Genomic DNA, 27,449 nt, shown 5'->3' with positions numbered 1-27,449 from the left:
TATGGCGTGCAGTAGGCCCATGGGGTGGCCTGGAGGCACTCCCGCCTTCTGATCTTATATCAGATATAGATATGCCTTACCTTGGCATGGCTGATGAGGGAGAGAGACACCACTAGTTACTTGTCAACATCGGTATGTTTTGTAGAACTAGAATCCCTGGTTTTCAGTTGGACACAAATCCACTTTGAATAAAGACCACAATGGCAGCCAGCTGTGGTAGAAGACTTTACAGACTTTCAGGTTGTGTCCTTCTCTCTCCTTTTTCTGTAGCTAGAATTCTGATATGCTAATATCAGACCTGGACATACGGGTGAGGATAACGCCCTAGGGATGGCAGCTCTGAGACAGAGAGGTTCCTGGACAACTTTGTGAGACAGAACAACTGTATCAGTCTTAGACTGCTTACTCCAGGCTGTTTTATGAGAGGAAGGATAGATTTTTATTTGTGTAAGCCAGTATAAATGTGAGTGTTTGTTATAGTAGCTCAACTCATGGCCAAACTAGCACGTGGTGGAAAGAGGGGAGACGAATCAATGTAACTGGATATTATATATATGTAAAAACTTGAATAGTAGGTACCCCAAACATGGGTAGATGCGGACTGTAAGGAAATTCCCAGAGGCAGCAATTGTGTCTCGATGCTAAAGCATACATAAAGCTGAGGCTTTAAAGAATGTATTAAAAGTACAGGATTTCTAGGTAATGCAACACCTGGAAATGCACTGGGGATAAAAGACAACCACTTACCGCCATAATTCAATAAATGACTGAATGCATTCCCTGGAAGGAGTGATTAAAAATCCATCCCAATACTCTTTGGCTGACCTTAGGATCAATTTGAGGATTAGCATCCCACATTTGTGGAATTCAGATTTTAAGGAGGAAGGATTAGTGAAATGTGTTTTCTGAATATTTAAAAAAAATATAGCATAGAGCAGAAAAATTCTTCAGTTAGGAAGAGAAAGCAGTGTCTGTACTTTGCAAGTTCACAGACATGTTTCAAAGCAAACAGACTGAACTCTTTGAGCTATACAAACAGCAGATGTGAAGGGTAGTAGTTCAACTAGATTTCCATCTCTGAGTCCACACACTTTATGAAGCGACTTTTGGTAGGCGTAGAAGATGTGTGGAAGCAGAGGTTATCAGACTTTCATCATGCCTTTGGACTTCTACAGGGATTCTTGTTCCTTCTGAGAACACTAAGACATTGTCTGTGTTATAGAAAGTTCAATTTCTCTAGGCAAAGATGAAGCACACTCTTTGCCTAGAATGGGTATATTATTTAATCAACTTAAATCATTAAAGCCACCTAAACCATGACTGATGTGAGGGTTTTGGCCAATGCCCTCGGATGGATTGGGGATGTGCCCAGCACCCTCCCACTCAGTATGCATCCGGAAGCTCTCCTTCCTTTCAGCCTGGAGAGAGGCTGTGTCTGGGGAGGGGTGCGGAGTCTGTGTTGTCTGGGAAGCGCAGGGATGCATATCAATCCCTCCGTTTGGCGGGTAGCACAGACACACTGCCCTTTTATCCCGTCACTATGCGGGCCTTTCCTGTCCAGGAAATAAAATTCTTTACAACATCGATGGTGTTCTTAGTTACAGTAACAGCTCATAGTAGTTTGTGAAATACTTAAGAATTACAAAGTCTGCAGGTTATTTGTTTTTACATTGCCAGGAACCACATTTAGAGTGCAGATTTTAATCCTGGTATTTGCCACATCCTTCTGACTAATCAACAAGTAGGTGTGGGACTTCTCTCCTGGACTCGTGACAGAACAAACTCCCGAAGCTGGAAAATCTCTAGCTCTTTTGTGGGGATAACGTCTGATACTACCACCATCCAAAGAGTCAATGACCTTTCTTGATCATACAGTGTTCTCTTCATGAATATATCTCTGTACACAATCTCTCCCTACCCTCCTGGTATTTCAATAGCACTCTTAAGGTAATAAGTTCAGATTCTGAAGAACACTCCCAATTTAGGCAGATCTGCTAATACAGTGTATTTGTTTCTGTTCTTCATTTCATTTTGCCTTAGCCTGACCCGCGTACCAGACACATGTATGTTAAAATATTCCACTTCTCAGTTCTACCTTTGTATCAACTAACTTCACCAGCCTATAGCTTTTGGTTATGGCAGAAGCAAAATCCTATCCATCGTGACCAGGTCTCTCTCCCTTAGGATCAAGGTGAGCTGTATCTCCCCCAGTCTCTCTATGTCCCTTTAGACTTCTGTTTGTAGATCACAAGCCACCAAGTTTGTTTGAATTACTGCTCTTTCTCTGTTCTTTCCAGGGACCTTGCAGCCCAACTGCCTTGAACAGCCCCTTATTTCTTATGGTCCCACTTGTTCTTCACAATGTCTCTTTCACTCAGCACACATGCTTCCACTGTATTGACACACTCAAGCCTCATACTCAGATGCCTACTTCCTCATGCCCAGGAGCAAGCCGTGAATCAGCTTTTGCTTAGTATCACTGGGAAGATTGACCGATCGACTGGTTTATTGATTGATTTTGCACGGTGAACATTTAAAATTCTAGTTTATAGAGTATTACTCCTCTGCATGGAAATGGATAAAACTTCACATTCACTGCAGAGCCCCCAACACCACCACTGGCACGTCTCCCACTCCTGCCTTCCATATGGGTCTCAGCCCCACTCACCAGCCTTCGAGGAGACGACCACAATGCTTCCATTGCTCTGCTTCAGCATGGGCAAAGCAGCAACACTCAGGACCACATAACTGAGGAAGTTGACTTCCATGCTTCTGCGCACGAGGTGGATATCACCACTAAATAGATTCATAGAAGTGTTGGTGATGTGGTTGAGAATAAGCATGTCTAGTCCCCCTGCAAGAGATGGCTGTGTTGAGAGAAACCATCTGGGGGGGGATACCTTTCCTCCCATTCTCCCCCTCCCCAAAGCTCCCTGGTGACCCTGAGAACAGAGTCCAGTAGAGGAGGGAGGAGAAGCGGCCTCACCCATGAGCTTTCCAGCTTGGGCAACAAATTGCTCTGCAAAGGTCATGTTCTCCATGGAGCCAGCAATGTAGTGTGCTGAGGCTGCTCCAAGCTCCAGACAGTGGGATACCACCTGCGGGGACATAGCAGCAATGGTGTCAGACTTGGCTGCAGACTTCGGGGGCAATCTCTGAAGTAATGGGGGTTTAAATGGGAAGTTGCTCAGAACCCTGTTTTGGTAAGAATGGAAGGTGCCACCTGACACAATCTTGGTCCTCTGTCGGAAGTATTTCAGCGACAGTGTAAGTAAAGAAGTCATCACTGTGCTGGGGTTTAAGTTCATGACATGTGCTTATGAGTTTCTGTGAATAGAGGTATGTGAATCCATTCTTGGTGTGGATGCTAGTCTCTGTGTGAGTAGCCCTAAGTTTGTGAATGTTTCTATCCTTGGGTTTGTAAGTCTGAGCATATGAGAAAGCATGTGTCCGAGAGTCGGAATGGGGATGAGAATATGAATTCATGAGTAGATACTGGAATTTTGGTCTCTGAGCACATATCTATATATCCATGATCCCAGATCTAAATGTGTGTGCATAGGCATGTCTGTGAGAATAGATACATAGATAGGTAGATAGATAGAAAGAGAGAGATAGATGTGTGTGTGTGTGTGTGTGTGTGTGTGTGTGTGTGTATAGGAATCAAAGCTTAAATGCATTCTCTTTATATTCCTGTGGGTGTTTGAACCTGTGTGTGTGTATGTGTGTGTGTTTGTACCTGTGATGGGTGTGCCAGTTTCTATGTGTTGGCATGTGTATGTGACATGTGTCTGTGGGTGCAGAACCCTCACCTTCTTTAGCGTTTCTTTAGACCTTGCTGTCACCACCACATGGGCTCCCATCTTTGCCAGATGATAGGCCATCTGTTCTCCAATCCCCTTGCTGGCCCCTGTGACAATCACTTTCTTTCCTTGGAGCATCTCTGTGAAACCCAAAAGGAAGTGAGGGCCATACCCAAGCCAGCGGCAGTCTTCCTTCCACTCTGGATGTGGACAACCTTACCTCAATGTCTAAAGATTATGAGCCCAGACCAACTTTTCTCAAACTGCAAAATCAATGAAGGAACAGTTCAAGTCTTTCATAAACATGCTTTAGAACGGAGGCTTAGCTTGATTGCTCAAAAACAAGCCTTCTTGCTCTCTTTCTTACAAATGTCCATAGACGGAGGCTTCAGCTAAGACACTGGAGTTCCAGACATTTCTGGACTATCCAATTTTACTCAATTGAAATAAGACTCAAAAAGTCATCAAAACACATGTGCTCATAGAAATTCCAGGGATTTTCCCTCACTACTATTTAGTCATCAACTCCAGAGTCCTTTCCGGTCTCCCACTTATCAGTCCCTCCTTAGAGCCCGATTATCTGCCTGTGCTGTAAATTTTGGAATTACCCTCATTTTTTGTAGGGAATTTGAAACTGCTTTCCATTAAGGGTGCCAAATAAAGCATGGACTATTTGGCAGTCTGTTGGTGACATGCTTACCCCTCCCCACACTGCTATTACCCATATCCTTCCATGTCTGGAAGACACAGAAATACAGTCCCATCTCAGGCTTCCTCTTGTTCAGCAACTCTGGGGTTCAGGAACTCATTCTGATCCTCAGAAACCCTCCAGCCACCCCTGTGTTTTTATATCTATTCCTCCCAAATTAGATACATTGGTACTTACCTGGTCTGAATTCCTCATTTGCGGAATAGTAGTAGTAGGCCAAGAAGAACCCCAGAATGGGGGGGAGATATTTTTTCATAAAAGCCATCAGACAGATACCTGGCCCGAGGAGCCCTGTAGGACACACAGAGAGAACCTACAGAGCTTTCTACAACCTCCTAGGCAGGCAGCAGCCTCTGAATTGTGACATCAGGGACGGGGGAGGCTGGAGTAGTCTCAGGCAGTGCTAGCCAATTTCCCTGTCAGAGCAGCGATTGGCTTTGGGTGGGATCCCATTCGTCCCTGGCAGCCTGTGTGGTGGATTTCATAATGGACAATGTTTACTCCATTTCATTGAGCAAGAAGAGACTTCCAGATGGCCAAGCTCATGACTGTACAGAACTGGATTCCTGAACATCCCTACCCAGGGCCCATCTTCCCTTAACACCATTTATGCCAAGAATCAACGGCTTTTCAAAAGTGGTATGTCAAAGGCAGAGAGAAAGTATGTGCGGGGCTTCTGGGGAAATGTGAGTAATAGCAAATTCAAGCCAAATTCAAGCCAAATCTCACTCTTGTCCCCGCCTCCCAGTCGGAAGCAATTAAAAATAACAGCACAAAACAGAAAAATCAGCTTAAGAAAATAATGTGCACATCTTGGGGGGGAAAAAAAGCAAACAATTCCTATAAGCCCTACACTCGAGTTCAATGAACAAGTATTACAACATCAAAGGGGAATGCAAGCCAGCCAGAACCCAGATGGCGGGAAACCCAAGACCGGTTCAAGACTCTCAGGCAAGTGCAACGGAACGTACACTTATTACTTTAACAGCAAATAAAAGAAGAAATAGCGAGTGCCAAAAACCAAACCAAAACAAAACAACAAGGCACTACGCTATTAAATTGGGTCTTGTAAATGCTACAGAGGAACAATATACATGAAGAAGTAAGAAAGAGGGGATCTGGCCCAGGAGCAAACAGAACTGGCACCGCTGAAGCAGAATTAGCCCGCAAAGCCCACATCCAGCTAAAGGCTGATCTAGTAACAATCAAAGGGCCAGAGGGGGAAACCCCTAGTAATTTAGAATTATAGAAATAACCACAGAAATATAGAAATAACCACTTTGGTATGTTTGTAGCAAGCATTCAGTAAGCAACTATCCTCAAAAAGAGAATTTAAGATATATTATTGTTAAGTTTTTAACTTCAAACCAACTAACCAAACATAACAATTCTCCCATCACTGAGCAAATATAGAATTCTTCAAATTACAATTAGAGTTGGGAAAACCATGGAAATGTTAGGATAAGAGTAAGTCCCCGTGTTTTGGGAGGAAGAATATGGGTTAAGGGTGGGGATCAGGGGATTCACTCAAGATTAAGAGAAATTGAGTTATAAGCCCAAGTACAGTGTATGGAAACATGCACTGAGTTTTCACTTCAGAGTAAGGGGAAATAATTTAAGACCCAGAGGAGATGAAATAATTTGTCAACAAAGGCTCACAGCTGTGAAGTTCACTTCCTGAAAACAATGGAGATTTGACAACTGTTGAGGGCTAGCTAGAGCTCAAGGTTTATGGAGGACCAAATAGAAAAAAAAAGAAAGAAAGAAAGAAAGAAAGAAAGAAAATTCAAGTGGGAAATTACATTATATCCTGACAGAACTATAAGATATATATGCGTAATTTTATAAAGGGCTTTACGCTGCCAAGACTTGTTACAGACTAGACTCCATTTTCATCTCCAGACGGAAGGAAATTTAAAGTTGCACTTTCTTAGTACTATCCTATTAATAGAAAAATTATAGAAAACAATGAAAAGTTACTTTAAAATATGATGCTGCTGAAATGGTGAGAAAGATAGAGGGGTGCCTGGGTGGCTCAGTGGGTTAAGCCTCTGCCTTTGGCTCAGGTCATGATCCCAGGGTCCTGGGATCCAGCCCTGCCTCAGGCTCCCCGCTCAGTGAGAACCCTGCTTCTCCCTCTCCCACTCCCCCTGCTTGTCTTTCCTCTCTCACTGTCTCTGTCTGTGGAATAAATAAATAAAATCTTTTTTTAAAAAAAAGGACTTTAAGATGCACTAAAGAAAGCATATTTAAGGAAAACAAGAGTAAAGATAAAAGATAAAACTGCAGGGTGTCTGGGTGGCTCTGTTGGTTAAGCAACTGTCTTCTGCTCAGGTCAGGATCCTGGAGTCCTGGGATCGAGTCCCGCACCGGGATCCCAGCTCCATGGGGAGTCTGCTTTTCTCTCTGACCTTCTCACCTCTCATGCTCTCTCACTGTCTCTCTCTCAAATAAATAAATAAATAAAATCTTTTTTTTTTTAAATAAAGATAAAACTGCAGGTGATAAAACATAAAACAAATCGATCAACTATTGCTGATTTTTTGGCTGAACTAAAAAAATGAAGTCCACATTGTGCTGCTCAAAAGACCCACGTAGACATAAAAAGGCACAAAAGAAAACACAGACAGTTTAATAATTAGCTATTGTGCTAGAGAAAAAGGATACAGAAAAAGCATTCAATAAAGTAATTTTCATGAACTCTATGAAACAGTTTTTATCTGGTAAAATGCGTTTGTGAGAAATGAGGACACCATGTAATGGTAGATGATATATGAAGTCTTAGCAGTTCTCCAAATTTTTGGTCTTGGGATCCCTTTACAATCTATAAAAATTACCGAGGCTCTCCATTTTTGTCTAGAGGCAGATCTTGGAGATACTACAGGTTCAATTCCAGACCCCCACCAAAAAGCAAGTATTACAATAATGTGAGTCCAATGAGGTTTTTGGTTTCCCAGTGCATGTAAAAGCTATGTTTACATTATACTGTAATCTATTTAGTGTGCAATAACATGATGTCTTTAAAATATCTATACTTTAATTAAGTTCTTTATTGCTGAAAATGCTAACCATCCTCTGCGTTTTTTGCTAGTTTTCATCTTTTTGCTGGTGGAGGGTTTTCCCTCAATGTGGATGGCCGCTGAGGGGTCAGGGTGGTAGTTGCTGGTGGTTGGGTGGCTGTGGCAATTTCTTCAAATAAGACAACTGTAAAGATCATCACGTTGATCGACTCCTTTTTTTGTGAATGACTTCTCTGTAGCATATAATACTACAGAAAGAATTAGAACTTCCTTCAAAACTTGGGAATCAAGACTCTCAAACCCTGCTACTGCTTTATCAACTAAGTTTATGCAATATTCCAAATATTTTGTTGTTATTTCAAAAATCTTCACAGCACCAGGAATAGATTGCTTCTTATGAAACCACTTTCTTTGCTCCCGTATAACAAGCAACTCTTCCTCCATTAAGTATTCTCATGAGATTGAAGCAATTCACCCGTCCCTTCAGGCTCCACTGCTAATTCTGGTTCTCTTGCTATTTCCACCACATCTGCTGTACTTCCTCCACTAAAGTCTTGAACGCCTCAAAGTCATCCATGAGTGTCAGAATCGCCTTCTTCCCAATTCCTGTTAGTGTTAATATTTGAACCTCTCTCCATGAATCATGAATGTTCTTAATGGCACTAAAATGGTGAATTCTTTCCGGGAGGCTTTCAATTTACTTTGCCTAGATTCATCAGAGAAGTCATTATCTATGGCAGCTATAACTTTATGAAATGTATTTCATTAAAAAATTATTTATTTAAGAGAGAGAGGGGGAGAGAGTCAGAGACAGCATGGGCAGGAGGAAGGACAGAGGGAAAGGGAGAAGCAGGCTCCCTGCTGAGCAGGGAGTCCAATGTGGGGCTTGATTCTAGGACCCTAAGATCATGATCTGAGCCAAAGGCAGATGCTTAAACAGACTGAGCTACCTAGGTATCCCAAAATGTATTTCTTAAGTAAAAACACTTGAAAGTCAAAATTACTCCTTGATCCATGGGCTGCAGAATGGATGTCGTGTTAGCAAGCATGAAAACAGCATTAATCTAATTCTACATCTCTATAAGAGCCCCTTGGGTGACAAGGTGTATTGTCAATGGATAGTAATATTTTGAAAATGATTTCTTTTTTCTGAGTAGTAGGTTTCAACAGTGGACTTAAAATATTCTGTAAGTGGGTGAGCTATCATCCAGGCTTTGTTGTTAGAGCTAGTGCACAGGCACAGTAGATTTAGCATCATTCTTAAGGACCCTAGGATTTTCAGAATGGTAAATGAGCACTGGCTTCAACTTAAAGTCACCAGCTGCATTAGCCCTTAACAAAAGAGTTCGTTTGTCCTTCGAAGCTTTGAAGCCAGGCATTGACTTTTCCTTTTTAGCTGCGAATCTTCTTCAGATAGAAAGCTGTTTTGTCTACACAGAAATCTGTTATTTACTGTAGCCATCAGTAATTATCCTAGCTCGATCTTCTGGATAACTTGCTGCTTCCCCTTGAACTTTTAGGTTATGGAGATGGCTTCTTTCCTTAAACTTCATGAATTAACCTCTGCCTCTTCTGCAGCTTCCTCACCTCTCAGCCTTTATGGAATTGAAGAGACGTAGGGCCCTGCTCTGGATCAGGCTTTGGCTTAAGGGAAGGTTATGGCTGTTTGATCTTCCATCCAGACCACTCATATCAGTAATAAGGCCGTTTCACTTTCTTATCACTTGGGCATTAGCTAAAGCAGCACTGATAATTTCCTTCAAGAACTTTTCCTTTGAATTCACAACTGGACTAGCTGACACAAGAACACCAGCTTTCAGCCTACCTTGGCTTTTGACTCACCTTCACTAAGGTTAATCATTTCTAGATTTTGATTTAGAGTGAGAGATGTGTAACTTTTCCTTTCACTTTTTCCTTTCACCTGAAAGGCCACTGGGGGTGATTGGTTGGCCTAATTTCAATATTGTATCTCAGGGAATAGGGTGGCCTGAGGGAAGGGAGAGAGATGAGGGAACAGCCAGTTGGTGAGTCGGAACACTATTTATTAATTTCGCCATCTTAGATAGGCACAGTGTGTGGAGCCCCAAAACAATTACACCAGTAACATCGAAGATCAGTTATCATAGACCATAACAAATATAATAATGAAAAAGTCTGAAATATTGTGAGAATTGTCCAAGTGTAACACAAAGACACAAAGTTAGCAAAGTTGCCGGTAGACTTGCTTGATCCAGGGTTGATGTAAACCTTCAGTTTATAAAAACACAATATCTAAAAACACAACACAATACAGTATCTACAAAGCAAATAAAACAAAATGCAATAAGATGAAGTGTGCCTATATGTGGTTTTACTATTGATATTGATATATTAGAAATTGAGAATGAGGGGGCACCTGGCTGGCTCAGTTGGTAGAGCATGTGACTTTTGATCTTGGGGTTGTGAGTTCAAGCCCCATGTTGGGTGTAGAGATTACTTAAACTTTTTTTTTTTAATTAGTGGAGGCTCCTTTAAAAGAAATTAGGACTGAGATTTTTTTTTTTTTAAAGTAAGCTCTGTGTCTAATATGGGGCTTGAACTCATAACCCTGAGATCAATGTTCCATGCTCTACCAACTGAGCTAGCCAGTCACCCAAGACTGAGAACTTTTTTCAATTCAAGAATATATAAGTATACATGTATTATGCTTTGTATTATCACACATCCTGTAGCTTCTAGAAAACTTATGAAAGAATAAGAAAAAAAGCAAATGATGTCTTAGCATGATTATGAAAATAGTGGACCTTTCAAACCCCCCAAAGGGTCTCAGAGATGCATTACTGCCACACTTTGAACAGACTATGTAATAAACATTGATCCAAGGTATGTCCATATCTTCATGCCTGGTTCTCTTATTAGCTTATAAACTCCTGGAGGATGTGGACTGGATCTTTTTGTCTTTATTTCTTTCCATCTCCCCCCTAGTCCTGCTCCAAAATAGACATTCAATGAACTTTGCTGTTTTAGTATATCTGAGATGCTGCAGCAATGAGAAAATTGCTGTATTTCTGCAACCTGATTTATCCAGGGAAATCACTGGGACTCAGCATTCTGGTTAGAACTTTTAGCCCCACTCCCTACTCCTTTTCTAGTGGTTCTCAACAAAATAACAGTAAATAAATAAATAAATAAAACAAAAGGAAATATGAATGTTGCACCTAGCAATTGTTTGGAGTCATATTTTTCACCATTCAAGTAAAATTCCTTTCGCTGCCATGGCAACGAAGCTAGCTGTTCACTCTACTCCTTGATGCTGGCCCACATACACTTTAGAGCAGGCTTCCCATGAAATACCTAAATACAACCTGGCAGTTTTAAAAAATGCAAAGTGGGTCCCTCTCAGCTGGAGGCACATGTCCCAGCCCAGCAAGGAATTCTGATTTGATCATTCTCACCTGAATATATGGGTCAAGAAGTAGGAAGGGGAGAAGAGCAGGACATTGAATGGGAAAGTAACTCTAAGGAATGGGCCAGATCTGATAGGACTAATATATTAGTGGGTGGTAGTACTGTGAAGAGAGGCAGCCAAAGAGGAATTTCTATGCATTTGGCACTTGGCATAAGATGTGGATATTTGGTATATGATGTGGCTCATAAAAGGTGCACCTGTCATTTCTGAGGCAGCAGCAGCTATGGGGGGTTTTCAGGACTGTTTAGTAGCTTTGTTAAGTGGTCTCTTCTTTTTGAAAACTAACCCCACCAGGGGAAGAGTGGGAAGACCTCTGAGTAAAAGGTGGGTGAACCCTTTCATTTTGGAGATTCTCCCTTCCCTGGGAAAACACCGACAACATGCTGAAGCAGGAAAGGAGCTTATCATATTAAAATGCATAAAATTCTCCCTTTCTTTTTACCTTTCCCACCCATTCAGGTTCTCAGGTCTGATTTTTTAGGAACTCAATCTGCGCATGGCTGCCACAATTTGTTCCAAGTTATGGACACAACCACCACTTTATATCATTTTATCTAATAACACAGTTTCCTTCTAATAACACATTTCCCCCTTTCTTCCCCCCCACCCCTGTATATCTAATGAGGTATGGGGGAGAAGTTCTTTGTCAACCCTTCTGCATGATCCTGCTCCTAAGGGACAGATTTTTCTCACCTTTTCTAACTAATGAAATCTCAAAGTCAAGGAAAATGAACTAGTCATGTGATAAACTGCCCTGTGTATGCTGTCCTGCCCTCACCTGTCACATATGGTCTGTGGCCAGGAGAATGTTGGGGCAGATCACCTGGAATCCATTTGTGTGGGAGAGCCAAGATCCTCTTGGGAAAGAACAGGTACCTGATGAGGCCTGAAGCGTGGTCTGATCCCTGCCCCTCAGTGGGAGTGGGGCAGAGACAATTCTAAACATGCTGTAGTTGCAGTTTTTCAGGTTTTTCCTTTGGCCTAATTTCCATGGATTTGCATCTGAGCATGGAGGAGAGATAGGGCCCACCTACAGTAAGTGAAAAAAGTTATTCTCTGGCAACTTTGGTAAAGTAGTGGTAGCACATGAGGAGCAGTGGAAGAAGCCCACACAGCTCACACTTTTGAGCTTTGGCCCATCTTGTGTTTTTACTTGGTCATTCAGTCCAGCTTTCAGGAAGCCCATCAAGATGGCATGGCAGCCTCAGCTGGGTGGGTTTCTTTAGGGTTCACATGCCTTCAGCATTAGAGAGAAGCCACTTCCCTTTGGTGGGAAGCAGGTTTGCCAGATTAACAAATAGAAATCCAGGACACCCAGTTAAAGTTGAACTGCAGAATATGTTTTTTAGGATATATATAATCAATAAATATATATAAACTATGGATATATATATATTTATACACACACAACAAATACATTTTGGGGCTATGTGTCAGGGAGGAAAATTTTTCCTCTGCTTTTTAAGGTTCTTCTAGCTGGTCTAAGAATCAAATCGACTTAAGACAGATTAACAGGAGAAAGTAAAAACTGAAGTTTAATAACATGTATGCCTCCTATATACCTGGGAGAGATCCAGGGAAACTAACACCCTGAAAAGGCTGAAGCTACCCGTGAAATACTATCTCCAGCTAAAGACAAAAGATGTTGTGTGTGGGGAGTCAGCTCTAAGTTACCAGGAAAAGCATAGTAGTCAAGTATAAGGTTATTATGCAGATTGAAGTCCCTGCTTTCTCCATTGATAACAGTTTCTAGAATATTTAGAGTCACCTCCTTCCTCCTGGTACTGAAGGATACACCCTTACAAATCAAGATTTTTCCCTTATACATATAAATATCTCTTACAAAAAGGTAACTTCTACTTGTTTTTCAGAGCTTCTCTTGTGCCCACAGTTTATTAAAAATAACCAAATTAGAATAATCAATGTGTGAAAAAGACATATCTTGGGGTGATAAAATTTCCCTCCCTACAACAGAATGGGATATACTTATACTAAAACAGTGTTCATTGTTTATCTGAAATTCAGGTTTAACTGGGCATTCTGTGTTTTATCTGGTGATCCCAGAAGTGGCACAGAGCTTTGGGAACACTGGGATACTGGGCCTTAGGTGTCAGCAAAACATTCTTGACCATAGCTATTGATAGCAGAGGTCAGACTACCTCATCCACTTTCACACAATGAAAACCAGCAGCCTGGCCATAGACAGCTCCCAAAAGGGCCCTAAGTAGGAAGCAGGAAAAGGGATATATATGCCCTATGGTGGCTGAAGGGAGATTTCACCTGCTAACATTTATTTAGTACTTACTATGGGTCAAGTCCTATGAATGAAAAGCAAATAAAATGCTTTCTAAGTCCCAGAAGAAGACAGACAGGGAAGTAAGTGAAATGTATAAAGAGTTACTAGTGATATGGTAGAAGTCTGTGGTGGAGGCTGTGGAGGACATGAAGAATTTCCTCTGCTCTTCAAAGTTGTTCTAGCTGGACTCATCATCAAATTGAGAAAAGACAGATTAATGGGAGATTAATGTAACAGTTTTATACATATGGGGAATCCACAGACATGGAATTCCAAAGACAGTGAGGCAACATGAGACTTATATGAGCTAAGGAGGGGGCTAGGAGTCTGAGGATACAAAAGATTGGGGGAGTCATTAGCAGAAGGGTGAAAGGAGATGTTTGGAAAGCAAAGATTGCCCCATTATGCAAATAAGTTTCTTAGGTAAAGAGGAATCTCCCCTCTAGCTCTCTTCTGGGTAGAAGCAGGGAGTTGAGGGGGAGATAAAGAGCTTTTTCTGAATCTGCTGGGTTTTAACTGCTTTTAACTCAAAATAATGTTTAAGCCAAAGTGGCCCATCTTGGGGCAGTCTGCAGTTCCATCCTCTGAAACTTTCCTGGCATTTCTAAAAGTTGAGCCTGTAGATTGTCTAAGCTCACTGAACCAGTCTCAGCAATAGATCAGGTTAGTTAAAATCATTTCAGGAGGAGGTATTTGAGGTGTGTCCTCAAAGTTAGGCCTATGGTTCAAGCAATGAGGTATTAAATAAGAGGCATTTCAATGAAAACAAACAAAAAACAATGGTTAATGATTGAATCAAGTTATAAACCAGTTTCTGAATTCTGAGGGAAAATTTCTCTTGAGAGAAAATTTCTAGATGTCAAGCTTGAAGCATCTTCAAATAGTGTGACAGCAGCCAGTGACAGATTTTCCTGGTTTGTAGTTTGAATGTTTTTGGTGATATTTTTGCCCACAAAGCAGCAGGCATGAAGATTGCCTATATGTGAGCTGTTGTGGTGATTTCTCTGAAGTTTATATCAAGTTGTTTGTACTTAGTTTGCAGGGCTTCAGGACAAAGGGCATTTTAGTTCTCAAATGAATCTAACTCAGGATATGGGAGAAAAATAAAAAACTTTACTTTGAAGGGTTGTAGCCAGGTATTGGAGGACACTGGAAGAAATCAGGTTCTGGTCTAGTTTATATTGTACAGTATCAGAATCTATATTTGCTCAGGTCTGTTGTTGAAACCTATTTTCTCTCTACAGTCACCCCGATTTCTACCAAAGATAGCCAGACTAATAATTTGTTTGCAAAATAAGTCTAGTTTCAAAAACAAGCAAGCAAACAAACAAACAAAAAACAATTGACCTGATTATTTATCTAAGTGCAGCAAGAATAGCAGTTGGCCACAAAGGCTTTTTAAAAACCTGCCTTGCAGGCACCTGGGGAACTCAGTGGGTTTAGCCTCTGCCTTTTGCTCAGGTCATGATCTCAAGGTCCTGGGATTGAGCCCCGCATCAGACTCCCTGCTTAGCAGGGAGCCTATTTCCCCCTCTCTCTCTGTCTTCCTCTCTGCCTACTTGTGATCTCTCTATCTCTCTCTGTCAAATAAATAAATAAACCTTAAAAAACAAAGCAAAACAAAACAAAACCTGCTTTGGGGCACCTGGCTGGCTCAGTTGGTAGACTGTACAACTCTTGATCTCGGGATCATGGGTTTGAGTCCCATAGGGGTTGTAGAGATTACTTAAATAAATAAAAAATAAAAACTTGCTTTGCTGTAAGTTTTCATGAGGTATCTAGATTGAATTCTTAATCTTTTGAGGCTAGAGACTAAGTCATATATTGTCATCAGACTTTGCCTGCAATACTTGTGGACTTGGGTTAATTCCTCTCTTCTTGAGGTCCCCCAAATATCCTGAGGATCCTGTACCTGCCACAAAATGACTTTACTCACCAAATAGCCTGCTGGGAACTCTGAAAGCAAGGTACCAGGCTGATATTTCCAAGGGACTTTATTGCCTCCATAAAGTCAGCCTTAGTTCCTTAAAGTTGTGGGGTCATATCTATGTCTGGTCTATGTATGTCTCCCTCAAATACGAAATTTCAAAGTCTTGGTAATATAACCAATGTTTCCGATTTCCTTGTATCTTGTTACAAGGAGAACAGTTTCTTAGTAAACTTATGCAAGTAAATATATTGCCATGAAAATATAAAGAACACTCACTGAGAGCTTTTAAATTCTGGAAGGACAGGGTAGGGAGGAAAAGATAAATGTTTCAATTCTGATTACAAAGGTATAATTTCTCACACTGCTATAGGTGAGTCAGCTTAAGAGAAAAAGTTTCCTGAAATGCGGAAAAACAAAATATTTAAAAATGTCATCAATGATGTAAACAAAAAGTCATAAAAATGATAGTTGTCTTCTTATTCAGTCCCCAAGTTGTTAATTCTTTGATTCCAGTTTTACCACTAGTTTTGGAAATTCTTACCTAGTTCAGTTTTACGATTTTAAGGTTATCAGAAATCCGTACTCAGAATTTTTTTCTCAGTCTCACTTAAGATGAAATACATTGGCAACAGCATTGAAATGAAACAGTAACTTTAAATGAAAAGACTTACAAATGACCAGGGTTAAAGATCTGATTAGACTTCATTACAATGCAATGGACAGAGAAATTTGGTTATTTCTGTGACACACAACACTCTAAGAAGATAACATACCAGGACATCGGATTTCTAGGAGTTTCATACAATTTTTAGAACACTTAGTTTAATAAAATATCTATATAAATATAACCCAAGAGGGTTTAGTAACACTTATTTGACAATGCTTCCCATGTAATCTAACATGCCAAATAAGCCTACTTAATTTAATTTCTTACAAAATCCTTGAAATGTTCCAGGAGTGCTCTGGTCAAAAGATTTCATTTTAGAATTTCATTTTGGGATCATAATTATTATGAAACATTATTTTATTATGTATTTAACCAAATTGACAATAGAAGATTTCAAATACAAAAGGCTAAATAGTTGTAAGCAAAATTTAGCCTTTTAAATATTAGCACTCAGTTTTCTTAAGTAATCAGACTTGATAAATATAGGAAATTATTTTGGGAAAACACAGAATGCTTGTTTTCTAGGCAGGTAACTTTAAAGGTGAAGAAAAACTTTTGTTTGCCACTTCTTATTAAGAGCAGACCAATAGTTCAAGAAAACTTTGTCCTTTTATCAAAGAGAAAGACAAAATTTTGATTTTGCGTCAGTGTATTTTTAATATTAAAACTCATCTATTTACTTAAATCGACTCTAATCTTAGCCAGTACTAATGACACATAAAATTCCTTTCCAGATTTCTTTTCCATAAACCTGCAACATTTTTACACTCGGATATTGTCCTAAGTCTTCCTTCTTTAAATAACCAGCCTCACTTTAGGACAAAATTACTTTCTTTTCCCTCAACAAAAATGTTTTCCCATTCCTCATGCTTCTTCTTCTTCTTCTTCTTTTTTTTATCCCCAGACACACATCTTACTTTCCTTGCATACAAAGTTATTTCCTTTATTATTTTCAGTAGTCTTAATTATATTTATTAAAAATTTTCTCTTAGAAATCTTAATTTCTAAAGAAATCTAAATAGTAAGCAATTTGTGAACTGTTATACCAGTCTTCTTTAGGTTGGCAAATTTATGAATACATTTTAAAATTTTTAGAAGTGTGTGTTTTTCATAGTACAACCCTTCAATAAAGCACAAACCATGTTTACTAGCAGACCTGAATTTATCGTTAGTTTCTCTGTAATTAAGCAAAACTAAATACTTAATCTTTTATTATTTTTTCTTGTTTGGAAATGATCTAGATATTTAACAAATTTAGCAATGTGTCATTTAACTTAGCAAAACTTTGTTAAGTTTCAACTTATTAAAGATTTTGGAAGCTATTTAAAAGTTTACCTACAAACCTTTTCTCTTTTTACATCCATTTAATCTACTTGTTCTTAACAATTGTGTTTAGATTACCCACAAAACATCATGAGGCATTTGATAAAGTCAATGATTATTTGAAGATTTTTTTTTCTTTTGACAAATTTTGCAATAGAGATGTAGCATGAACTTATTTGATTTTCAGTAAATATAGGCAGAATAAAAGTTTTACATTTAATGCTGATAACTCTAAAGATATGTTTATTTTAATTAGATAAACAACTTCAAATAGGCTTTTTAATACTGAATATTTTCCCAGATCATGTGAACCGGAAAAACATTTGGGTTAGTTTCTCTCTCTGAGTTTTAGAATGTCCAAGTTTTACAAATGCTTGCCTTCAACTAAAAGAGCTCTTTGGCAAATTAATTTTAGCAATACCACCTGGAGGTAGAGAAAATAGCTCATATTTACAACACATATGGACACACATTCAGATGGAAACAAAATCTTAGAGCTTTTACTTTTACTAATATTTGTGGAGAGGACAGGAAGACCCAATTTTTAAATACCTCCCTCTATTTTTTTTTTCCCCCTGATGAAAAACTCTCTTATTTTTGTATTTCAAAGAATGGCTCTTAGGTCCCAGGAAAGATGGGAGTAGAAGATTTGCATCACAAAGGCACAGAGTAAATATCCAAAATTTTTCCAAGGTAGAGATTGGGTGCATATCTGCCTATTATCAGAGATGCTGGAGGCTGGGCATAAGAGCCATTTTAGCAGTTTTTATTTCAAAAAGCCTTCCTCCCTCCCTTTTTTCCTTCAGTCTCAGGTGACAGTGGGCTGTATTTACCTTACAAAGACATGATAATATTTACAATTTCAAGGGACAGAGAAAGAATGAAAAATGTTTTCCCCCCTCAAATTTCAGGGAAATTGCTATCAAAAATTTACCCCCCCCCCCTTTTTTAATACAGGGGAATTTTGTTCTGATATTGTGTCTATATCTACGATCCTTTTGAGAGGAAGAGGCAAGTTTTAGGGATTAGTAAAGATGGGTGGGCTTTGACTTTTATTTTTAGAGTTGCATTTCTGGTTTTGTAGAGCTTTGTAAGACAAAGACAGTTGTTTCTAATTCCCCCAAAGAACTGGATTACAGCCTGAATATCAAGGGACTGGCCTGCTTTTTAAACTAAATTTGCTTCTTTATATCAGGGGATTTTTAAGTAAAATGGGAATCAAAAGACTTATGCCTTTGTAGAGTCTATATAAAGCATTTCAACAAAAGCCTTTTTTCTGGGTACAAAATTTAACCTTGGCTTCTATTATTCCCTGAATATTAGCTTTTTGAGGTCATTTGTAGGAGGGCTACAGAGAAATGTTGGTCCTGTTTCCTCTGTGGAAGGGAGGTTATGAATAGTCATCAACCAATTCCTCTCTAACTTTGGTAGGATTTTCTGAGGAGGGGGTGGGGGAAAGTCTTTATAATTTAAAAGATCTGCTGCTGTCCAGGCAAAATAATTCTTCTGCAGTGGGGGATCTAGGACACACCTAGGACATGGCACAGGAATGCCTAAAGCTGGCAGATCCTGCTTATACTTCTAGCCCAGGGATGTAGGATCAAAGCCAGCCTCACTGCCAACCTTGGGTACTTTTATTAAGTTCATTTCCTGGCATTCAGCATTTATATAAGTAACTTGCATACCTTGAACCCAGAGAATAGGCTGGATGCTCCCTGGACATCTTGTAGGGAAAGGGAAGTTAAAACAGGCAGATTTTAGGAAAATTTGCATTGGATGTGCGCATTTATTTTTGTGCTAAGTCTAATTTCTGTCCTTGCATCTTGTCAAAGGACTCCCTAAGGTTAGCTGTTATACTAATAAGACAATTGGGAGCTCTCTATAAAAAATATTTTTCTTCTAAAGAGAGCCAATTTAAAGAATCCATCACTTGGCCATTGAGGAGTAGGATCTATTAATAGCAACTCAAACCAATACACCTTTTAATGGCTTAACCAAAGACACAAGTGTCATTCAAAGAGGGCATAGATGGTGCAGCCGCCATGATCCAAAATTTACTCCCAAGATTAGTCTGAGAAAGAAAAGGTCTTCACTGCACAGGCAGTAAGGATGGTGTCTGGTCTTGTTGTGCCCAAATTCCGAGACCCCCTCCCCCCCAAAGATGACCACCAGAGTCCAGAGTGAAAGCCAAACAGCAAGGGTTGTTTATTACGAGTTCGAACCCGGACCTCCGCGCACTCGTTGCCGGTGACACTAAGAGGTCCTGAGCTCAGGATCACAGCACTTTTTATACACTATTTTTGGGGAGGCAGGGACTTAGCATACATCATAGTATCTCTTAACAAATCACTACATACCGCGGGAAAATCAAACAGCAACTCTATAATATGACTGGCGCGCTACAGAGCGGGAAATGGCTGGGAACAGATTATTGGTTAGGTCAAAGGGCTGTCTTTTTTCAAACTGCTTGGTTGGCACCTCTAGGGTATGTGTCACCTCAGGATTGGCCAGGGTCTCCCTGTCAAGCCGCGGGGTGCCAGATGGTTATTATCTCCTGTACCCAAAGCTGGGTGGGGGATCCGGGAGCAGTCACTTTGTCACGTCCAATTCTGGGTGGGGGTTTCTCTGGCTCCAGATGGCTGTTATCTCCCGGCCCAGAGCCCAGTGGGGGTCTGGGAGTGGCCACTCTGCTAGGTTCGATTCTGGGCGGGGGTGGTGTGGTTACAGAGTGCCTTTAGAAAGTTTGCTGGTAATTTTCCATCGCCTCATGGGTTAGCAAGTGAAGGTACAGAAGCAGAAATAGCGGTTATGGTTATAATTTAGGCATCTCAGTCTCTTACAGAATCATAAGAGTCCTCCAGTCACAGGCCACTCATATGTGATACTAGGCAGGTGCTATTGAAATGGGACTTCCCAGCATTTATAAGCAATGAAGGTTGAGAGGATGAAGGTTCCTATGGTCTAGACATGCTCTCATGGCGAACACCACTGAGAGGTGGAAAGGCCCAGGATGAAAGGTCAGGGGGAGAGAGAGAGAGTCGGAGTTCGATCTCTAGTCTTTTCAGCTAGCCACCAAGGTGTACCCTGGTAAACACATCCTTCAAATGATGGAGACCAAAGAGAATATTCTCATGGGTCACAAAGCCAAGCTCTTAGGACACAGAACAAAAAAAAAAAAAAAAAAGGAAAAATCTTATATGCCTCTTAACCACTTTAGCTAAAGCCTTGGGTCTCTTGTGGTGTGGAAATATTGGGGTTCAGAGCAAATTGTCAAGAGAGAATTCTTGAGAATGTCTTCAGCGCAAAAAGGTGGTTTTATTAAAGCACAGGGACTGGACCCATGGGCAGAAAGAGGTGCACTGGGGTCGTGAGAAAGTGGCCAGTTATATATTTTTAAGTTGGAAGGGGATTAGAGAAAGCACAAACCTCCAAGGTAGTTTGGAAATAAGGTCTCCAGGACCCTGAGTGAGCTAGCTGTTATTTGGAAAAGGTCATTTATTACTGTTAAGTAAAAACTCAATCATGAGATCGTTCAGATGTGTATCAGTGGGCCATATGCTTGGAGGATGATTGCTAACATGTCTCTTGGGTAGAGACAAAGGAAGTTTTCCAAAGGAATTTCTATACGTTTAAAGTAGACTCACAGGATCCTGGGGCAGGGGTGCGGAAGATTGGGTGGAGGGGGTGGAGGAGGGGTCAGGCAAAAATTTCCTTTTGCCCTTAGCAAAGTGTCAACATTGAGGCCATTAAGCTCCCAGAGGAAGGTCACTCTGCCTGTTTCAAGGACTTGTCAATGGGCTGTAAGTAGTAAGGAAATTTCGTTTTTAAAAAGATTTTATTTATTTATTTGACAGAGAGGGAGATCACAAGTAGGCAGAGAGGCAGACAGAGAGAGAGGAGGAAACAGGCTCCCCGCTGAGCAGAGAGCCAGACACGGGGCTTGATCTTAGGACCCTGAGATCATGACCGGAGTAGAAGGCAGAGACTTAATCCACTGAGCCACCTGGGTGCCCCAGGAAATTTAATTTTTCTTTTGCTTGTTTCCCACATCATTTCCCCCTGAATAATTTTGACCCTTAAATCTTTAAGGTTTCTGAGGGTGGAAGGTCTTATATTCTGTAGCTTTCTTCTGATGAATATGGGGATGGAGATATCCCTATCTGTGGGTCAACATTGGTCAGTTGGGGGTTTATACATATAGGAATTATGAAAGGCAGAGGCAGCTGAATTCAAGGGAGACCACATGCTGGATCTTCCCAAGTGGAAAGGAGCATCTGTTGGCTTGAGTTATGGCAGGAAAGGGGTCTCTGCACCAGGTGGAGAGACATGGGAGAAAACAGCAAACATGATTAGAATAACAAAAAGAAAAAAGAAGCCCAAATAAAAGTCCTTTGATAGTTGGCAAAAATCCTCTTGGAGTCCAGGGGTTCAACCAATCATTTAAAGAAAGAGAGGGATCCTTTTAAGTGCCAATTTGAGTATTCATGTCAGTTAGAAACCCAGAAATGTTTTTTGTGATAACCTGGAGTGTTATTATGATAGCACAAGTTCTACCTTGTTCAGCAATTAAAACATCTAATGCCATTCTAGTTTGTAAATCTGTTTTATGCATGCATGTTACTTCAGCATTTAATAGGGAAATGCTATTTTGAATGTCATTTAGGGCTTTGACTGTGTACTTATCAAGTGCTTCCATGCGCCAAATGACATCCTCCAGTATCAAAGAGGTTTGTTCCCTCTGAGTTTGATGAGGTTTGTTTGAACACTAGATGTTCATACCAATGAAACAGAACATATCCACTGTTGTCTTTCTTTCTTTCTTTCTTTCTTTCTTTCTTTCTTTCTTTCTTTCTTTCTTTCTTTCTTTCAAGATTTTTATTTATGTATTTGACAGATCACAAGTAGGCAGAGGCAGGCAAAGAAAGAGAGGGGGAAGCAGGCTCCCTGCTGAGTAGAGAGCCTGATGCGGGGCTTGATCCCAGGACCCTGAGATCATGACTGGAGCCCAAGGCAGAGGCTTACTCCACTGAGCCACCCAGGCACCACACCCCACTGCCGTGGTTTTAAATTTGCAAGGTTGGATGGGTTTTAATAATATGTCTATGCCTCCAGGCTAAACCCAGAGTACAGTGGCCTATCCAGCCTGGGGGAAGCCACTGCCATGAGTCAAAACCACATAGTCACTGGTTCCCATTAGGAGCCAGCCATCCAATTCTGGGCCTCCTTGAGCGGCAGTCAGGATACCAAGGGCTACTTGGTTTTGGATCCTCCTTTCCAGAGGACTGTGGATGCTAGGCCCAATGTAAATAGTAATCAGTTGTTAAGGCCTGCGCTATTTGCTGAGATGTTTGTATGATAAAAGATGGTCTGTTATCACATTGTAGGGACCAACGGAGTCCAAATCTAGGGACAATTTCTTTTAGCAAATTTTTGTCACCTCAGTGGTCTTTCCTGTCTTATAAGGAGAGGCCTCAATCCATCCAGGAAAGGTGTCTACATAAACCAGTAAGTACTTATATTCTTTACAAGGTGGTATTTGCATAAAATCTAATTGCCATTCCTCTGCAGGATACATCCCTGCCTTCCGACTGACCCTAAAAGAGGGCCGGGGCAAGTCTCACTCTAGGATTTGCTTGCTGCAGATAGCACATGATTGACCTGTTTAATGGTAGTGGTTAAGCTAATTCCACCAGAGATATTTTAAACCATTTGTTCCAGGGCCTTTTTACCCAAATGGATAGCTTGCTATAAACCTTGTATTACCTTTCATTGGTTATTTGTGGGTATAAAGGATTTTCTCTCCTTATTAAGAAGCCAGTCCTGTGCTTATTTTGTATATCCTCATTCCTGGGCTCTGTGAATTTCTTGATCTGAATAGACAGGAGTTACGGGCTTTATTGGAATTAAGACTGGCATAAGAATTCAGTTTGTTGATTTTGTGCTGCCTGCTTAGCTGTATATCTGCTAAATTGTTGCCTTTAGATTCTAAAGTCATATCCTTTTGATGTCCTTTGAGGGGAACTACAGCTCCCTCCTTAGGTAGGCCTACAGTCTCAAGAAGAGTCATAATTTCAGGCCCATATTTGACTGGGGAGTTATGGCTCTGTAATAATCCTCTTTCCTTCCAAATTCCTCCATGGGCCTGTAGGACTAGGAAGACATATTTAGAGTTAGTATAGATATTATTCGAGGCCCTTCGCTAATTGTGAAGCACGAGTGAACACTCCTAACTCTGCTTTTTGGGCAGACGCATATGACGGGAGGGCTTTGGCCTCAAAATTGGGGTTAGACTGACTCATAGTGTACCCAGCATTTCTTATCCCCTTTTCCATGAAACAACCGCCATCAGCAAACCAACTGTCATCGTGTTTTCAATAGGGACTCTTTTAAATCTGGTCTGCTGGAATAAACAAGATCAATAATCTCTGAACAGTCATGTTCTAACGTGGGAATGTGATGGTCAGGCCTGGGCACAAGAGTAGCTGGGCTTAAAGTCTGACAAATTTTAAGTATTATTTCAGGTGTATCTAAGAGCATAGCCTGGTATTTAATAAGTCAGCCTCCCATCATCCATTGGTGGTTTTTGGTCTCTAAGACACTCTGGATCTGATGTGGAGTCATCACTGTCAGGGACTGTCCCATAGTGAGGTCTGATGCTTCCTCTACCAGGAGGGCTGTTGTGTGCTTGGCTAAAGCCTCTTTTTGCAATTTTACCTCCATAGAGGTAGTTCCTAGGACAAATATGGCAGAGGGATAAAACCATCAAGAAGCCTTCTTTGTTTTGGGTCTAGTCTTTATAATACCCTAATTACAAGAAATCACTGGGAAGTGGTAGAAGACTTGTCTCAGGAGATAAGGGTATCTCCAAATGCATCCTCCAATCCAATCATAAGGAAAGTGGGGTCATCCATTATCTTCACAAGTCCATAGTTAACCCCATAGGGTGGGTTACACTCTGACTTTTAGGGAACGATATTGTCATTCCAGCCATACAGAATTGGTTAAGGTGTTAGTTGTGTTTTGCAGTTGTTGGGGAGTCAATTCCATTTTCCAGCTGCTCAAATAATCATATGCCCCTGAGCTCCTGTTACTATCCCCACAGAATAACAAGCATGAGGATTGTCTATACATGAGCTATAATGGCAATTTCTCTGAAGTTTACCTCAAGTTGTCTAGTTTCGGCAAACAGCAGTTAAAGACAATCAGAACTAGAATTTAACATCCACAAAGGTGTGTAATTGAAACATAATTCTTTCTCTCTATAATCACTCCTAATTCCAGAGATACCCAAATCAAGACTAATTCGTTTGAAAAGCAAGTCCATTTTTTTTTTTTTTTAAAGTGGCCTAATTATTTACCTAAGTTCAGCAACAATAGCAACTGGCTGTATAGATTTTTCAAAATCAGCTTTTCTAGAAAGTTTTCATAAGGAACCTAGACCGAACTTTTAGTAGCCTCTCCAGGCCAGAAGCCAAGCCAATTACTTGCCATCAGACACACCTGCAATACCTGTAAATTTGGGTGAATTTCTCTTCTTGTGGTCCCCAAAGTAACCTGAGGTTCATGCACCTGCCAGGGAGTGATATTCTTTACTCACTCGGTGAGGCTGCTTGGAACTCTGTATCAGGCCAACATTTCCAAGGGGTTTTATGGCTCCATGTTTCATAAAGTCAACCTCAATTTCTCAAAGCTGTTTGGTCATATCTGAGTCTATGCATGTCTCTCAAATATGACATTCCAGTCAAAGTCTTGGTAAAATAACCAGCGTTTCCAATGGTGTCCTTTTACAAGGAGAACAGATTCTTATTGAACTTATGCAAATGAGTATGATTGCCACAGAAGAAAGAATACTTACTGAGACTTTTTGAATTTCAGAGGGTTCAGATAGAAAGAAAAGTTAAATGCCTCAGTTTGTTCACAAAGGAGTATTTTATTGTATTTTTCTAAGTCATAGATATCTTAAGAGAAATTTTCCTTAATCTAGAAGAACATTAGAGAACCAGCAATATTTTAAACAAGAGTCCAAAAACTATAATCATACTTCTCAATTCATTGAGTCCCATCTTACTGATTCTTATTTAGTTTGAATGTAGCTTTTTAGTTCTGGAAATTCTTACCCATTTCAGCTTTATGATCTTAAAGATATCAAATACTCTGTTTGTCCTAAAAATCTTTTTTATGAATCTCCTTGAAGATGAAACATGTTTTACAAGAGCATCAGAACACTTACAAATGACAAAAACTCAGAAATGAACATTGTTAATGAAATGATTTTGATGAGGAATAGAAGCCTGGCTGAAGACAAACCAACCCTCCTGCAACTCCCCCTCCCCCCCCTTGGAACATGTGTGACATTCTTCCAGGGACCTCCCAACTATCTTAATGTTAATACCTTGCTAGAGGGGAAACCCACCTTAGACTTGACAATGCCAGGGCCTCAGAAATCTTGTAAGTTAGTCCTTTAAGCATATGAAAGTCTTTTGAAACCTCCCTTTTCCTTACTTCCCCAAAATCCCCAAGTATATAACCACCACTCCTCAAGACCCCTGTGCAGCAGCTTCTACTGCCACGGGTACTGTCTCTGTGCTTTAATGAAACCACCATTTTGCACCAAAGATGTCTCAAGAATTCTTTCTTGGTGGTTGCCTCCAGAGGGCACCCCACAGAACTTCACCTAGATTCCAAAATCCCATCAATATGAGTTCATTAGGATGCAATTGACAAGCAAATACACTTATTTCTGTGATAGAGAACACTTCAGTAATCAGAATATCAAGTGATGACCTTATATTAGAATGTAACACACCAAATAAACAAGCCTAATTAGTCAGAGAGATTTTGTTTATGATTTAAATCTTGGGAAAGTTCATTAAAGCCTTAGAAAGTCTTAGGCACATGCCTAAATAGGATTATAGATCACCAAAGACCAGATAAAGACAAAACAGAGCTCCTGGTTTTTCCTTCAAAGAGAAAACATCTTTGTTCACATTTTCTCATCAAGAGCAGATCAACAATCCAAGAAAACTTGTCTTTTTAACAGAGAGAAAGCAGAATTCCAATTTTATACCTGTATATTTTTTAAAGCATTTATGTATTTATTTCATATATATAGAGAGAGCTTGAAAGCATGGGAAGGAGGGGGAAAGAACCCCAAGCGGATTCCACTCTGAGTGTGGAGCCTGACAGGGAGCTCAGTCCCACCGCCCCAAGACCATGACCACCTGAGCCGAAACCAAGAGTCCAACGCTTAACTGACTTAGTTAGCCACCTCAGCACTCCACCAGTGTATTTTAAAAATCCATTTATGTCAACCTCAGTTCATCCTGACTACATTTAAATTTCCTTTCCAAGGATTTCCCTTCACAAACCTTCTACAACTTTCCTTTGCATTCAGATTTTTTCCCAATTGATTCTTCTCAAATTAGTCTCAGTTAGGGGGCCTGGGTGGCTCAGTCAGTTAAGCATCTGCCTTCGGCTCAGGTCATGATCCCGCAGTCCTGGAATCGAGTCCCGCATTGGGCTCCCTGCTAAGCAGGGAGGGTGCTTCTCTCTTTCTCTCTGCCTGATGCTCCCTGTGCTTGTTCTCTCTCTCTCTCTCTCTCTCTCTCTTTTGTTAACTCTTTCTTTCTTTCTATCTCTCTCTCCCTGTCAAATAAATAAATAAAACCTTAAAAAAAAAGTCTCAGGACAAAATTACCTTATTTTACCTTCCACAAAAATATATTCCCATTTCTTAGATCATTCTTATACATACAGAATTGCTTCCCTTATTTCCATCAGTCTTAATTACATTTAGCCGAATTTTAACCCTTAGAAACCTTAGTCTCCAGTGAAAACTAAATAGTAATAAATTGTGAATTGTCACACCAGAATTCTTTAGATGGCAAATTTACAGAGACATTTAAGCACAAAGCAGATTTTCCAACAGACCCAAATATCCTTAGTTTCTCTGCAATAAGAAGTCAAAAGCAGATAAACCTTATGTTTAGTAATCAACACTTTAGCACTTTATTCCATTTGGAAAATACCTAGATGTCCAGTGACTCCAATCCCAATTTAACAACCAAACAAAACTTTAAACTCAGGTTACCAAACATTTCGAATGCTATCATAACAATTACCCATGAAAACTTTGAGACGGACAAAACTAGCTATCGTCTTAAGTCATCTTTTTTGCTAACATATGGCAACAGAGAAAACATGAGTTTGACTTTTAGTAAACCTTGGTAGAATCAAAGTTTTGTACTTGGTGC

The 27,449-nt window shown here is 40.3% G+C and overlaps 1 protein-coding gene and 1 non-coding gene across 9 annotated transcripts in view; one reads left to right on the top strand and one right to left on the bottom strand.

The window, feature by feature from the left end:
- The window catches only part of HSD11B1 (hydroxysteroid 11-beta dehydrogenase 1), a 64,482-nt gene that overhangs the window by 22,657 nt on the left and 14,376 nt on the right, over positions 1 to 27,449 (bottom strand). For 6 of the 8 annotated variants that reach the window (XM_004775295.3, XM_004775294.3, XM_045087050.1 and 3 more), the window contains 4 exons: positions 4,690 to 4,803; positions 3,813 to 3,943; positions 2,987 to 3,098; positions 2,669 to 2,854 (listed from right to left, as the gene is read on the bottom strand). In XM_004775295.3, coding sequence (XP_004775352.1) covers positions 2,669 to 2,854; positions 2,987 to 3,098; positions 3,813 to 3,943; positions 4,690 to 4,777 — 517 coding nt within the window. In that variant the 5' untranslated portion in view covers positions 4,778 to 4,803. The remainder of the gene's footprint in view (positions 1 to 2,668; positions 2,855 to 2,986; positions 3,099 to 3,812; positions 3,944 to 4,689; positions 4,804 to 27,449) is intronic. The other 2 variants (XM_045087052.1, XM_004775292.3) reach the window with 1 other exon arrangement.
- On the top strand, positions 9,926 to 9,998 carry TRNAK-UUU. Its single transcript has one exon. It is a non-coding gene; the product is annotated as a tRNA-Lys (tRNA).

Source organism: Mustela putorius, unplaced genomic scaffold (assembly GCF_011764305.1).
Source record: "Mustela putorius furo isolate JIRA1106 unplaced genomic scaffold, ASM1176430v1.1 tig00001012_pilon_pilon_pilon, whole genome shotgun sequence".
NCBI classification, from domain to species: domain Eukaryota; kingdom Metazoa; phylum Chordata; class Mammalia; order Carnivora; family Mustelidae; genus Mustela; species Mustela putorius.
This window is presented reverse-complemented; position numbering and strand designations above follow the sequence as displayed.